We start from the raw sequence: 16,393 nt of genomic DNA on the forward strand, positions 1-16,393 counted from the left end.
GTAGTACCCCCCTCCTTCCCAGCTGTGACAACTACAAATGTTTTCTGGACATTGCCAAATGTGCCCTTGGGGGTAAATGATGTCTCTGGTTGAGAACACTGTAATAAAGTACAAAACGTACTCCAGTAAGGGAGGCTCGAGAGCTGGCAGGGGCAGCCAACCTAATTTACGGGAGTCAGGGAAGACTTCTCAGAGAAAGGGTGTTAACACTGAGACTTAAAGAGTAGGAAGGGATTAGCCAGGCCACAAAGAGGCAGAAGCCACAAAGGGACAGAGCATTCCCAGGCAGGAGCGGCACTGCAAACACCTGGAGGCAAGAGAGACTAGTGAGAGTTCCAGGAACTAGTGACCCGAATAGGTGAGAGGGAAAGGGGAAAGAGCAGGAGACAGGCTGGTGAGGGAGGCTGATGTCACACAAAGTGGACTTCATCCTGAGGCTCAGGAGAAGCCAAGAGAGCATTTTAGCTTCGACTTGCACACCTGTGTAAAATGGGGGGTTGGACTCGATGATTTGGAAGTGACTTTTCTCCAGCCTTTGTGATGCATCTTTAGGTACAAGTGAACGCACGTGTCTTAACATCTTACCATTGTGTTTTGCATGGCTTCTTGCATCATTTCTTTTTGATCATCTTTTAAGTCGTCTCTTATTCCGAAAGTGACATAAACTTCAGCCTCATTGACGACTTTATTATAAAAATATCTGCCAAACAATAATGCCATAGAATTGTTTTGCTAACATGGTTACAATAATAAAATTCAGATCAAATGTAACAACTCGAAATTACATAAAGCACTCGATACACTTTAAAGTGTCTTCCATTCCCTATTATATCTCATCCTCATAAAGCTATAATAATAAAGCCGAAGTGCGGATTTTTATGACTCTGTGCTAGATGAAAAAAACGGATCTTGCTTGAGGAGATCAAAAGACCTCAGGTCCGGGATCAGGAAACACTGCTTCCTTGATGATTTTGGTATCAGTGAAGCACTGTGCCCTACCTTCTTTGACACCTTTGGAAGCAGCACGCTCAATCTCATTGTTAGAGGAGATAAGTTCTTTTTTAACATTCTAACTTTGTATTTCCTTTTTTTAGTTTAGAACTAAAGAGAGGCTAAAGGAAACTTGCTGCATAGAAAACAATACTATAGCTAGAGTTAACCTCCCTTATCCATGGTCTGCACACGTAAAGTAAGTTCCTCCATTAAAAGAAGTCAGTTTGTTGGGGTGCCTGGGTGGCTGAGTCAGTTAAGCGTCCGACATCAGCTCAGGTCATGATATCGCAGTTCATGGGTTCAAGCCCCACATAGGGTTCTGTGCTAACAGCTCGGAGCCTGCAGCCTGCTGTGGATTCCACGTTTCCCTCTCTCTCTGCCCCTCCCCAGCTCGTACCGTGTCTCTCTGTCCCTCAAAAATAAATAAAACATTAAAAAAAAATAAACTACAAGAAGTCACTTTGTTAATTCTCTGTCAGATGAGTCTTTATGTTGGTTTAGACTAAGTAACACTCTATTTTAGGAATAAATGCTACTAAGAAAGGCAGTGTAGGATAGGGTTGAAAGGCCTGAACCCTGAAACCAGACAGACCATGGGACTTCCTAGCTGTGAGATCTTGGGCAAATTACTTAACATTCATGTACCTCTGTTTCTTCATTTGTAATATGGGGACAGAAATAGTAACTATCTCATAGCGATTTCATAAAGATTAAGTAAGCTAATATATACAGAGTACTTAGAAAGATGCCCAACACATATAGTTATGCAAATTGGTTATTGTTACTAATAATGATATTATATTGTCATTTTTAAATGACCTGAGCTTTTGTGGGAGATTGCTTGCAAAACTAACTCCAGTTCTCCACTGCCCCATATATCTACCACCTTTGGAGCTCCTTGTGGGTAAAAGGTGTAAAAGAAATCTGTTTCCTTTGGGCTGGTCTTGTAATTTGCTTTGGACAAAAGAACGTGGTAGAAGTGATGGACTTTTATGCCTTCCATATTCTTTCTCTGAGCACTGCTGCTACTACAGACAGATCTGCTGGATGATGAAAGATACACATAGTCCAATTATCTTTGTACTTTCAGTCAATCTAAGTCAACTGCCAGGCATGAAAATAAGACCTCCCTAGACCAGCCAGCCCCCAGGTGAGCTGCCAACCGACCCCAGGCACACGGGGGAGCACCGCTTACATTCAGCCTGGCCCAGATCAGCAGAACTGCCCAGCTGTGTTGTAAATGGTTGTGGTTTTAAAGCATTGGGTCTTGAAGAGGTCATGCAGCATTAGCTGGTTGATTAAGCCATTAAAAAATGATGAGAAGTAAACTCTTCACATCTCAACCCCAATATCCTTATGTCATGCTGGTTCCTAAACACACACATTGAACTTAAAACTTTAGGAGTTTTTGCTGTTGAGTAACCAACAAAACTAAAATCAGAATCAGCAAAAAATCAAAACAAATAAACTATAAGCCCAATGTTTCCTCAGTCAATCCCAAAGTCACGAAAAACACTGCCAGTAAATCACAGATCTCTGCAATATATATGCAGATTAGATCAACACATTGTACACCTTAAACTTGCACAATGTTACATGTCAACAATATCTCAATAAAGTGGATGGAGGAATCACACTTCTCACTTTGGGCAACTATCACCAATAAGAGTTAGCACTCAATTTAACTGGATGATCTGAAAAAAAAAAAAAAGAAAGAAAAAAAAAGAAAAAAGAAAACTTTCTTACCTTGCTTTTATAGTAATTTCAAAATCATTGAAGTCCTTATAGCCAATGAAACTATTTTCTGGTTCTATTGAGACAGAAAAATGTGGCAACACTGAAAATAAAAACAAAGAGGCAATTTTACCATTTAAATTAGAGTAGCCTTCTTTCCGGTATAGTTAGACAAGCTGTGACATCAATACAACATCCACCTTGCCATCGTCATCCTCCTTCTCATCACTGTCAGCAATATCTCTGGGACACCTCCTACTCTACCCATCAGAGGTTTATCCAGCTCTGTGTACCAGAAGCACTTTGCTTATACTTTGATTACAGCATTTATTCACTAAAGTATAAGCTCCTTGAAAACCAAAAAGGCTATACTCTATGTATCTTTGTATCTCTCCCCCTCCCACGCTTCTCATGAGCCTTAAACATAGTATATGCTCCATGAGTTTTGTTAAGTTTAAAATAGAAGAGGAAAATTCTGGCTGATTTAACAGTTCCCTTTTTTGTCTTGTAGATAAACCCATCCAGTCTCCAAATTCCAACATAAAACTTTGACTTTAGTCAAGAAGAGAAAGCTTATAATTAGCTAAAAGAAAGAACATTCATGCAAAATTTAAAATTAGGGTAGACAGGAAGGAGTTCTTTCCCTCTCTCTGTCTCTCTCTGTCTCTCTCTGGTATCTTGATTGCTCAAGAAAAAAGAATTTCACCTGTCAAAAGGGCACTGCCTTCTCTTTATACTAAAGCTGTGTACCAGGGCTTATGGATTCTTTATTAATTTTTTCTTGAGGGAGAGAGAAAGAGAGAGTGCTCGAGTGGGGGAGGGGCAGAGAGAGAGAGAGAGAGAGAGAGAGAGAGAGAGAGAGAGAATCCCAAGTAGGCTCTATGCCCAGTGCAGAGCCCAATGTGAGCTTGATCCCATGACCATGAGATAATGACCTGAGCTAAAATCAAGAGTTCAACGCTCAGCCAACTGAGCCACCCAGGGGTCCCATAGATTCTAGTTCTATTAACCACCGAAACTGTTAATAGAAAATTGGGTAATTGGGGCGCCTGGGTGGCTCAGTCAGTTAAGTGTTCCACTCTTGGTTTCAGCTCAGATCATGATCTCATGGTTCATGGGATTGAGCCTGACATTGGGCTCTGTGCTGACAAAATGGAAATAAAGAGGAATGCACTTTGTTGCTCTAGGGTGCATTCCCTATTTTACCAAAGATGAAGGCAGGTGTGTTCTCTCTGATATGACATGGAGGAAAACATTTCATCCTTTCATCTAATACCTATTTGCTATGTGGCAGGCATGCTCCTATTGACAAGGATATCCCAGTGAACAGAAAGATACAAACCTTGTCCTTAATGAGCTCATTAGTCAAACAGTAAAGACAGTGGTAAGCAAATAATTACACAGAAAAACACCTATACCACAGTTATGAAAACCAATATACATTACAGAGAATCCTTCCCAGGAAAGAGAAGTTAGGAACAGATTTGCTGAATAAATGGCTTTTCAGCTGAGACTTGAAACATGAGTAGGAGTTGGCTAGGTAGTGGAGGAGGGGAAGAATGTTCTGGGCAGGTGGAACATTGTGTCCAAAGTCACCACTGCTGGAGGGAAATAAGAGGATGAATGGTATAAAATGAGGCTGCAGAGGAGGTAGGCAGGGGCCAGCTCAAAATAAGGATTTTGATTTTGATTAGCAAAGGAACAAGGAGCTATTGGGGACTTTTCAATAGAGAAATAACATGATGAGATTTGCATTTCAAGATTATTTTGGCCAATACCAAGTGAGAATAGCTTGGAAGAAGGGACAGCAATTAGGAGACTTTTGCAGTAGTCCGGGGAGCGGGGGGAGCCTGGTGATGAATGGATGAGGATGGTCTCAGATGGTAAGAGGTGGATGAATTCTAGATATACATGAGAAGCAGCAAACATACTTGGAGGGAGTGGGATCAGGTAGGCTTATAGGTTATTGAGAGGCTAGAACCTTTGAAATTGTTTCAGCATAACAAGTTATTTTTTGTCACTGTTTTGTTTGCCAATCGTTAACATCTGTGGATTTATTCTCCATATTATTATGAGTCTCCTGGAGGAATAAAAAATGACTTCAAGCAAAACAAAGTTAAATTTGATATCAAAGCACATAAATACTCTAGTAAACAACTATCAGAATGGAAAGATAAACTATTTATATGTTAATTATTAGTCCATTAATACGATTGATTTCGAAATAAGAATATCTTAAGTTTTCAGATAAATATATTAGGGATTAGTGAGCCAGAAGGAAAATAGCACTGAACTTGGGGGATGCAAACCCAATTGCTCTCGTTCTCGCACCAGTTGGTTTTAATGACTTGAGTAAATCATTCGTCTTACTGGGTTCTGCTCACTTCATCTCAGCCTACTTAAGCTTCTCCTAAAATCATAATTTTTGACCGTCATTAGTCAAGCTCCCTGGGGGACTAGGTCTCTTCTGGCTCTCTGATGAGGAACACAAGTCCAGAGAGGTTTGTGAGCTTATTGGAGGGTAACAAAGGCATGCTAGAGCCAGAGCCTAGGCCTTCCAACAATGAGCACACACCCCCTCCCCCCGTCCCCGCCCCCAGCCACTGTTTACAACCATGCCAGCCGGGCTGCCTCTTCATTTGGGACTGATTCTGCCGTAAGTTCACTAATGGAAAGCATTAGTGCACAAACACTAATTTTTTTACAGGTAAGCTTTTAATTATCACAAATTACCATATTCTTTAATCTCAAAATATGCGGTTGCAGTCGTTGAAAAGTCCTCTTTATATTTAGCTCGGATTGTCCACACACCGTATCTGTGGAAGCAAAATATTTAAAATTATGGAAGTCATCAAGTAGTTTTAATTTGCCCAGAGGAAATCCAATCGATTCGTGTTTTAAGGAGGAGAAAATGGGGCGCCTGGGTGGCTCAGTCAGTTAAGTGTCCGACTTTGGCTCAGGTCATGATCTCACGGTTTGTGAGTTTGAGCCCTGCCTGGGGCTCTGTGCTGACAGCTCAGAGCATGGAGCCTGCCTCAGATGCTGTGTCTCCCTCTCTCTCTGACCCTCCCCCGCTCATGCTCTGTCTCTCTCTGTCTCAAAAATAAATAAATGTTAAAAAAAATAAAGAGGAGAAAGTAAGTAGAGATGCATTTAGCCTACGTAATGTATTTTATTTGTGTAGAACTTTAAGTAACAAACAAATAATTGAGCATTTTCAGGACAATAGAAATTGTTTGGTAATTAGTTCTTCATATATTGTTATTTTTTTCAGGAATTTTGTCTTAATCTAGTCAATGGCTTTGATTTGAAGAGCTTGTGAAACTTGAGGATTAACTTAATTAATCTAAACCATAATTATACTAACATAATACTAAAATCCGCACTATAGTAGGACAATGTTTGTAGAAAGATACAAGTCGAGCTTACCCAGATGATACAGCACACACCTCACATAAAAGAAGTTATGGTTAGAGACAAAGCATGGTTCATTTAAAGAGGAAAATGACCTGGGTTTAATTAACAACCTCTATTTAAAAATATTTACTGAGCACTGGAGAAACAACTGGAGATAAAAATGAACAAAATGGAAGAATTTGTCTTCATAGAGCTACAGTCCAAGAGATTTGTAATTCCCACTTTTATATTTACTGGCAAATTGGATTTGGGCAAGTTGCTTAACCTCATTTGTGAAATGAGAAAAATGCTATTTATCTTGCATGTTGGTTATGCAATCAATATACTTAATATTGTGACTATCATCATCATCATCATCAATTCAATGAATATTTGCCAAGTGCCTGTTATGTTGAAGTGCTAACGATGTAACAGTGGGCAAAAACAGACAATAAAGAGGCATATAAATAAATGTAACATTGAGGTAAGTACCATGAAGTAAATAAATAAGAGACTAAAAAAAAAAAAAAGAGAGAAAGAGAGAGGGACTACATTAGATGGTGCATCCAGGAATAGCCTCTTTGAAAAGGGAGCATTTACTTTGTGTCCCAAAGAATGAGAGGAAGCCAGCCTTGTGAAGAGCAAGGTGAAGCACATTCTAAGCAGAGGGAACACCATGTGCAAAGGTACTGGGGTAGAAAAGTAGTGATCGTGAGGGGCTACCATGTCTGATATAAATAAAATCTGTTAGGGAGCAAATGGCACAAGATGAAGTTGGAGAAATGATAATAGTTATAAAATAATAAGATCAGTTCCGTGTGATAGAGCATGGAATATTTTCAAGGAAGTATGCATTATAAAAATTAAATCCCCAACTTCACTCACATTTCTAGAACATCTTCAGTGAATTAATTGCAAACAGCAAATTAACTGCAAACTCCCTTCCAGAGGTCAGAAAAATGACCATAAGGAGATTTTGCTTTAAAGTTGTATTTAGCCATTTATTTTTTTTAACTTTCAAATTGATTTTTTTTTAATATGAAATTTATTGTTAAATTGGTTTCCATACAACACCCGGTGCTCCTCCCAACAGGTGCCCTCCTCAATGCCCATCACTCACCCTCCCCTCCCTCCCTGCCCCCCATCAACCCTCAGTTTATTCTCAGTTTTTAAGAGTCTCTTATGGTTTGACTCCCTCCCTCTCTAACTTTTTTTTTCCCCCTTCCCCTCCCCCATGGTCTTCTGTCAAGTTTCTCAGGATCCACATAAGAGTGAAAACATATGGTATCTGTCTTTCTCTGTATGACTTATTTCACTTAGCATAACACTCTCCAGTTCCATCCACGTTGCTACAAAAGGCCATATTTCATTCTTTCTCATTGCCAAGTAGTATTCCATTGTATATATAAACCACAACTTCTTTATCCATTCATCAGTTGATGGACATTTAGGCTCTTTCCATAATTCGGCTACTGTTGAAAGGGCTGCTATAAACATTGGGGTACAAGTGCCCCTATGCATCAGCACTCCTGTATTCCTTGGGTAAATTCCTAGCAGTGCTATTGCTGGGTCATAGGGTAGATATAAGTACACTTATTTGTCTTGCTCTATTATAATTTCCATGAAGACACGGACTGTAGATTATTCATTTCCATTTTGTGTATTCATTCCCTATGTGCTTTGCACATACCAGGAAGATGCTCACTAAATATTTATTACATTGAATTCATTTTATTACACTGAGCAGTTTAAACTGTTCTTACATCCATTTTTAAAATGTTTACTTATTTATTTTGAGAGAGAGAAAGAGAGAGAGGGAGCATGGGAGGAGAAGCAGAGAGAGAGAAGGAGAAACAGAGAATTCCAAGTAGGCTCTGCACATGGGGTTTGAACCCATGAACATGAGATCATGACCTGAGCTGAAATCAAGAGTCAGATGCTTAACCACCTGAGCCACCTAGGCGCCACCTTAAATCCTTTTCACAGGAGGCCTAAATAAATAAAGAAAGAAAAGAAAAAAGAAAAGAAATGGCTCTGAGAACACTCTCCCTCCTGAAATCTGTCTTCTGGTAGTCTACACAGACAAAGACTACAGAGGACCAATATTTTTATAACTCTCAGAGCAAGGCATGGGACCATACCAGCCTTTTAGACTGATAGTCTCTTAGGTTCCTTGAAGGGTAGAGGGTTGATGGTTTTAATGAAAAAAAAAAAAAAAAAAAAAATCCTGGGGACTATTTTTGTCTCTCCCAAATTTTTATTTCTATATATAAAGAGGATTGATGAGAAGTGGGAGGTTTTTGTTTGCCAGAAACTGAGCCTCACTTCTCATTAGACTTACATTTTGTTTCACACTTACGTTGTGCCCTTTTTGTTTAAGAACATTTTTTAGGGTCTTTCTACTTTTTCATTATTTATTTTATTTTAGTTCCAGTTAGTTAACACGCAGCGTTATAGTAGTTTCAGTGTATAATATAGTGATTCAACATTCCATGCATCACCCGGTGCTCATGACAAGGGCACTGTTTTGCACAGCCTCCTTTCTTTCACGCTTACACCATTTGTTAGCACTAGGTGGCTCCATTTGACTGGTTATCTGCCTCACAACCAAAAGTTCCAGATGTGCTTTTTAGAGAAAACTTATATTAACAAATACTTTAAAGTACTTAGGATTGGATGGAATCTTGAAGTCAGGAAAAGAGATGATTCCGGTATAATCATTTTCTTCCATAATGTCCACTTCCGATCCTTCAGGATCCTTTGAATAAAAACAAACAAACTCAAATCACATAAGCCACATTAAACAAGTCAATTGATTTATATTATCTTTGACTTGTGGAAATATTTACTAACGAATATCTATGTCTCCAAATTAAATATGAAGGAGGAAGATCACTTAAATGTTGTGAAAGGCAAATATGGTTCATTTAAGCTCCCTCTTTTTAACCTCTCCTCCATGTCCTGCCACAGGGAGAGGGAGGGAGAGAGAGGGAGAGAGAGTCAAAGAGAGAGAGGAAAGGAGGGAAAGAAGAGGGAGGGAGGACAGAGAAAGAGAGAGAGAGAGAGGTTTATATTGGTGTTCGGCATATCCTAGTCTCAATTATCTGGAAGAGACTCAACTTTCTGTTGTAATAACTAAAAAAAGAAGTGTAACAATAACTGATGTTATAACTAACCAAATGTGAACTTACAGGCTTTATAGGTACCACAACCCAAATTCCATATCTGTTCATGTGAAGTTTTCCAAAGCAAACATGCTATAAAATGCTTTTATTAGCAAGACATTTTAGAATTGTGCCCTATGGACATTTTGAACTTGATTAAACACCCAAAATGGTTAATCAAACTTGAAAGTTTTCGTAAAGCTTCCCCCATAAATTTCCTTCTATGTGTGGGTTTGAAAATTATTGAAAGGAGGTTTTTTTAATTTTCTTTGGACTACATGCAGAGGTCCATTTTGACCTTAATCCAGAAATTTACCACCATGTGCCATGACTATGAAATTCACGGCCAAGATTTTAAGGTGTTTTTCCCTCGAGGTACAAAGGCCTATTCTGAACCAGAATCAGGATGGCAGCTAAATATCTTCTGTGCTGTTCTTTATCCCTGGAGTTCGTCCCACCCAGTGCTTCCGTGATGATCTCTCTTGAGCACTATTTTCGGGACACTTCCTGTATACAGATTCTCTGTGGCTCTGGGATCAGATTCCTCAATCCTCTCTTCTTGGGGCAGCTTATACATGGGATGACTGGCATCCAGTCTCCCTTGTGCCAGGATTTTTCAGCACTGAAGCTCAACTGGGAGAAATAAAATAAAATAAAAAGCATCTGTCCACATCCTCTTGTGTTTTCTGACAGAAAAAGGGCATTTGAGCTGACACTGCCTCTCCTCACTCTGTCCCCTCCCAGACTCCCAATACCACTTGGCCAGTTTATTTGCGATCTCATTTCTTACTCCCTCCTGCTGCCATTGGAAAACTCATCCTGTTCCCTACATAGGAAGTTCTCCACTACTTTTACAAATCTGGGTCTACTCTTTTAATTGAAACCTGTTCTATTCCAGAAAAGGATCGCTTCAGCCCTCCCTCTCACCTCCATTTAGCCTTCCCTCTGATCTCATGTGCCATTGGCCCTACTGTATAATTTGTTTGGTTTATACTCCAGTGGGTTTTGTCCTGTAGTATCTACTCCAGTATGTATAGCTATTCCTCAACTCAAGTCTTGGTTCCAGAGGAAAAGGCTCATAGTTTTAGGACAAGCCAGCCCACACAGACCCGTTATAAACTGGTAAATTCACATTGGCTTCCTAGTGGCTGTCAATGCCACTCTCACTGGCTTCTTCTCCTCACCCTCATTCAGGCAGTCTGAGGGGCCTCTCTCTGCACTTCTTCTGCTGCTGCTATCACACCTCTCCCTGCACCTAGGTTTCTGCAGCAGCCCAGCATGGGATTCCCTTACTGCACATCCCTTCACTTCTACTGTAGTGGTGCTCATGACTACACATTTGCCCTCCATTCTTTTCCCTGGTCTCTTCAGTAAATCCGCAGGGGTTCTTCCCTACAACCTGCTACATCAACTCTCAACTTCCAGGTCTGGTTATTCAAGCCTCTGGTGCCCTGTTCTAACTTTCAGATCTTATTGACCCCTCTCTTCCCAGGGATGCCTCTGCTCTGGAATCAGATTGCTTTCTTCCTGTCCAGTTCCTTTCACCTCTGATTCTGTTCTCGGTTGTTCCTTTCTAGCAACCTGCCCATGTCTTCTCCACCACTCTCAATTTGGCTCAATTGTTACAGGCCTAGTCCAAATCTCACTTCTTCCTTGACCCATCCCTTGGCCATCCTAAACTCTTTTCTGGACTGCTGGAGTTTACAGTCTATATCAATAGTTATCAGCCACATTCTTGGCACACTCTGATGTTTCACAAGTAAATCGTTATCACATAGTCAGAGGTTAAAGTTTGTTAAAGGTTTATGATTTTTGTAAGCTATACAGCATTCCAAGTTATCCCTGTAGTTCACTCCTTCTTGTGTTCTGGTAAGGTTTTCATCTTACAGGCTTTTTTAGTAGGAGAAAAGGGGCTGCAGCCTATTGTGAAAGACCATGACTAATATACCTGCTGTTAATGGGTGAGTGTTACTTCCTCACAAAAGTTTTATAGGGCTGTGACACAAACTGGTAAGACCACAGGAGGCATGTCTTCTATTATGCATGTTATGGCTGATAAAGGGTTGATAACTACTGATCCTTACTTATCTCATGTTTTAACACTATTTTTCGCATGTGTTAGTATGTTACTAAACTCTAAGGTGTTTTTTTTTTTTTTTTTAATGTTTATCTATTTTGAGAGAGGGAGAGCAAGTTGTGGAGAGGCAGAGAGAGAGTGAGAGGGAGAATCCCAAGCAGTCTCCCCACTACCAGCGCAGAGCCTGACGTGGGGCTCGATCTCACGAACCGCGAGAGATCATGACCTGAGCAGAAATCCAGAGTTGAATGCTGAACTGACTGAGCCACCCACGCGCCCCTAAACTCTAAGTTTCTTAAGTGTAAGTGGCCCAGATTATAATTCTTTATCTTGAATGGTACAAATAAAAAATCTCAGATGTAATATTCAATTAATAGTCAACCAACTCTTAGTGGTTGATTGATGCATTTTAAGAAAGGAATCATGAAGGATATATTTAAAGCGTTTAGTTCAAAGTCATAACTGCTGAAAGTTAATTTTTATGAGTTTTTTTTACATATATCTATTGTCGAGGTATAGACTTACAATGTTATACTTACAGAAGATGTTCAATAACCGTTTACCAAACATTGAATGAGTTATTGTGGGGTTAGGGCAGAGTTATGGAACCACATACCTAATCCTGAAGATGAGCTAAATTATTATTTAAATAAATAACATACTTACGATGTAAGTTAAGACAGTTTCTCTTTTGGCTGGTTTCAGGTCATCATTCAGTGAATAAACTCTAACCTTTACTGTAAGAATAATTGATATTATCAAAACCTCCATTAAACACAAGAGTATTTTGATTTTTTTTACAATAATCATCCTTAAAAGAGATGAGTATAATTAAAAAAAAACTCAATCACAAAAATCTACACAGGAAAAATCCATATTTGGAAGAAAGAAAAAGTTAGTTTACAGACATATACATTACTGAAGATTATTTTCTTTTAAAGAGAATTCTCTTGGATGTCTTTAAAGAGCTACTTTTCCTAGTGAAAGTAAAGTACAGGTCATTTTGTTAAAATGTATATCCATACAACTTTTTGGGGAACACACATTAGGCCACTGTTTATCAAGAATTTCATGGTAAATAAAAAAAGAATTTCATAGTGATCTCTACCATATGGTTATATGGGAATATAATGTCTCATATAAGAGTTGAAGATTTCGGTGGAAAATTAGGTAGTTTGATTTCAACATTATATACTTTTGTACTTATAAAAACCAGCAAGGCCCCCAAAGTATCCCTTATTGTTGCTAATGGCAGCTTTGAATTGTGTGGTATTAGATTCATTGAGCCAGATCCTACCATTGTTCTGTCATTGTTGAATGTGTAATGGCAAGGGCTCAGGAACAATTAGTTCTCTTCATTTGTTTTCGCCAGCTAATAGATCCCTCCCTGCCTTTTAAGCAAATGCATCTGCTTAGAATTGAACTCTTACCTGCTTGAGACCTGCTGATCTAGTTCCTTCCAATACGACATATTGTAATTTCCCTGATGTTCATTTACTGATGCTCAAATCATTTCATGGCCAAAACTTTAGCCACAAAATAAAATTCAAGTGGAGCCATAATCCTTTTAAAGGGTTAGTATTATGCAAAGCTCTACATAAAGAAGCCACATTAAGCTCTCTAAAATTGGTTTCAATAAGGTCAAAGCAAAATGTTCAGTAAATCTGCCCACCCCCCACCCCCCCTCCCCCGCCACGCACACTCTGCTGTCCCCCTTGCCCTCATCCCCCTTCTGCCTCGTGTCCTCCCTTCTGCATTAGGGACATACCCAGTTCAGACTGAGTGTCACTGGGATGCTGCCAGATGCAGTATGTCACAAAAAGTTAAGAGCTCAGGCCCTGGAGACTCTGGAGGTCAAAACTTTGGTTTCATTCCTGGGAAGGTCGCTTCCTAGCATGCCCCGGAGTGAGAGACTTAATCCCTCTAAATCTTAGTTCCCTCATCTGTAAAACAGAACTGCTGGTATCCATTCTGTAGCATTGTGAGGGCCAAATGAGACAAAGCTGTTACACAGCCTGGCGCATCATAACTACTCAACGAGTGCTTATTACTTTTATTTTAGTATTGTTATTTCTACAACTGCTACATATCTACTTTTTACCCAGTTGGAGTCTAGATTAGAAAATTAATCTTGTCTTCATGGCAACAGTGTATTGGAGGCAAGATCAATATAATTCTTTAGTACCAAAGATAATGGCTTCTTAGGTTTTGAAAAAAGCGTATTGAATGCCTTCTATGTGTCGACACGATGCTAGACTTGGAGATAGGGCGGTAAGAAAATCAGACACGGAGTGGAGGAGAGAGAGAACCCGTGATATCACAAGTGTATGTGCAATCCAGGGTGAGAAGCACTATGAAGACACTGCCTGGCTTTCTGAGAGCATAGAAGAGGGAGATCCGAAGCAGTCATAGAGGTCAGAGAAGGCCGTGCTCTATGGATAACATGTGGGAATCGAGTGGGTGTTAATAAGGCAGGTGGGGGCGGGGGGGCATGCATGTACCAGGCAGAGATATACAGGCTTTAATATGGGCAGGAACGTAGTGTGAGAAAGCAGCTAGAAAGAGGTCAGTTTGACTGGTTTCCACAGATGAGGGGGAGCATGGTGGGTGATAAGGCTGGAGGGGAAGGCAGGACACAGGTTGTATGGAATTGAAGGATTTTGGTTAATATTCTGAAGTCCTTAACCTACAAAGCCTTGAAGACTTAAGCCTTTAGCCTTAAAGATGGTTACACTAAATCCCTCAAGGATCTTCAGATTAAATGTGTGGATCAAGACATGAGAGCTAGAAATAACAAGATTTAATCAGTTCTAAGAGAATTACTTTTAAGTAATTTTTTTTCTTCTGTGTAAATGAGGCTTTGTGCTATTCCACAGATCAAATAGTAATGGAAAACACTTCCCTAGTGCTTACTCTGAGCTAGGCATTGTCTTAAGTGCTTTATCCATATGAATTCACTTATCTCTTACAACGATTCTGTGAGGTAAGTTCTAGTAGTATCTCTATTCTACAGATGAGGAAAGTGGGGCTCAGAGAGGTTGAGTAACACGTGCAGGGTCATAGAGCTCACAACAGCCCAAGCTGGGGTTTGAACCCAGACACTCTGGCTCCAGAGTGTCTAATCTCCTAAATTAGTCCTTTGATATAAGAGGAGGACAAGGGCAAAGATATGTCTGTTTCTAGGTATGATTATGTTTTAATGTTTGTTTTTGAGAGAGAGAGAGAGACAGAGTGTGAGTGCGTGAGGGGCAGAGAGAGAGGGAGACAAAGAATTCGAAGCAGGCTCCAGGCTCCGAGCTTCTAGCACAGAGCCAGATGTGGGGCTCGAACTTACGGACTTCAAGATCATGACCTGAGCTGAAGTCGGTCGCTTAACCGACTGAGCCACCCAGGCACCCCAAGGTATGATTATGTTTTAAAGGGCCCAAGCTTTATGGGCTCTATGTACATACTAAGTCCTCTTCCTGGAGTCAAGAGATGCTATTACTCTGCCAATGACCATCTGTCCAAGCTGACAGCAATATCCCACCCTTTCTAGGCCTTTCCTTTCTGAGCTTGTCTGAACAGGAACCCCTAGTGCAGTGGTCACGGTTAGGCCTGTTCCTTCCTACTACTGTCATCACCAACATCAACCAACATTTAGCAAGTATGCACTGTGTGAAAAGCATTTCCACAAAGCTGGCTGGTCCCTCTACCCTTCCCCCTGTCCTTCACCAACAATAACATTATTGAAAGTCCATAAACTCCCCTCCCACATGTAGCTCTCTTATAATGCTATCTTTGATGTACTCAAAAGTTAACGATGGTGAGAAGAAGATACAGAGGAGTCAACTGACTGCAGACATGTGACCTTTATTCAGTTTTGAGAGACAGAGCGCAAGCAGGGGTGGGGCAGAGAGAGAGGGAGACACAGAATCTGAAGCAGGCTCCAGGCTCCGAGCTGTCAGCACAGAGCCTGACACGGGGCTTGAACTCACGAGCTGTGAGATCATTACCTGAGCCAAAGTCAGACACCCAACCAACTGAGCCACTCAGGCACCCCTACACTTTTTTGAGTTTTACTTTTGGTTCACTGGGAATAAATCCAGTCATCCATCAGTCATAGAATGTTGCCTGCTATCCTGCCCTTTCTCCCACTAACAGAGGAACCACGAATATGAAGCAATATTCTATTAGAAACTTTCTTAAGTAGAGTCCCTCAGAAAATTAATATCCATATGTCTGTTATCTAATTTATTCTTTGCTGAATCATCTGATTCCCTAGGGTTGGATTTGTTTTCTGAATTTGAGGAATAGCTCCAAAGTCAAAGGAACTTTTTAAAAAATGAACATGGCTCCATAATAAATTATTTTCTCATTTCCAAAATTATATTTGCAATTACATCTTCTACTTGTTTAATAAATAAAATATAACACAATATTTCACAATTTTTAAAAAAGCTTTTTTCTCCATGGAAACAACTAATGGGGCAGATTATATAATGGTTCATTTTGTACTTTCCATACGAATTTAAAATTTATACTTAAATGGTGTATTTAGTAATTTCTATATAAATTTTAGATTAAAATGCTATTTATAAATATAGAAGTCATTGGGAATTGAGACTCTTTTGATCAAGTGGGAAACTTGTGTCCATTTAATTTCAAGTGTAAAAAAAAACTCTACAGTATAATGTTAATCCCCCCCTCTCCACCACAGAGGAAGAGGCATCTTATACCCTACCTGACTGTTGTGGAGTGTAAACAGGCTTGTCTGTATGAATGAAGAGAAATCCATTGTCATAGGTTATTGGCACTTTTTTTGATCTTGAAAAATGCTTCGATACAACTTCCAAATACACATGTGAAACTGGGTTCTGTCCTCCAGACAACTGTTTGGGTTGTACCTGTTAAAGAAAATGTTGATGGACTATAGTTTTTAGGTTATAAAAACTGTTGATTTTCTGAGTCCTACTGTCATTTCAATAGAACAAAAAAATGGGTATGAGTATTTAACCCTTTAAAAGTCGTAGAGGAGCCAGAATACTGA

The 16,393-nt window shown here is 39.8% G+C and overlaps 1 protein-coding gene across 1 annotated transcript in view; it reads right to left on the bottom strand.

Moving 5' to 3' along the window:
• LOC109269885 (complement C5-like) overlaps positions 1-16,393 on the bottom strand; it is an 89,845-nt gene that overhangs the window by 66,808 nt on the left and 6,644 nt on the right. Inside the window, exons 3-8 of the mRNA XM_019454000.2 lie at positions 16,088-16,250; positions 12,031-12,101; positions 8,790-8,881; positions 5,461-5,543; positions 2,740-2,830; positions 586-700 (exon numbers count right to left, since the gene is read on the bottom strand). Of these exons, the coding sequence (XP_019309545.2) occupies positions 586-700; positions 2,740-2,830; positions 5,461-5,543; positions 8,790-8,881; positions 12,031-12,101; positions 16,088-16,250 (615 nt within the window). The remainder of the gene's footprint in view (positions 1-585; positions 701-2,739; positions 2,831-5,460; positions 5,544-8,789; positions 8,882-12,030; positions 12,102-16,087; positions 16,251-16,393) is intronic.

This window comes from Panthera pardus, unplaced genomic scaffold (assembly GCF_024362965.1).
Source record: "Panthera pardus isolate Hobbes unplaced genomic scaffold, ASM2436296v1 HiC_scaffold_20, whole genome shotgun sequence".
In the NCBI taxonomy this organism is placed as follows: Eukaryota; Metazoa; Chordata; class Mammalia; order Carnivora; family Felidae; genus Panthera; species Panthera pardus.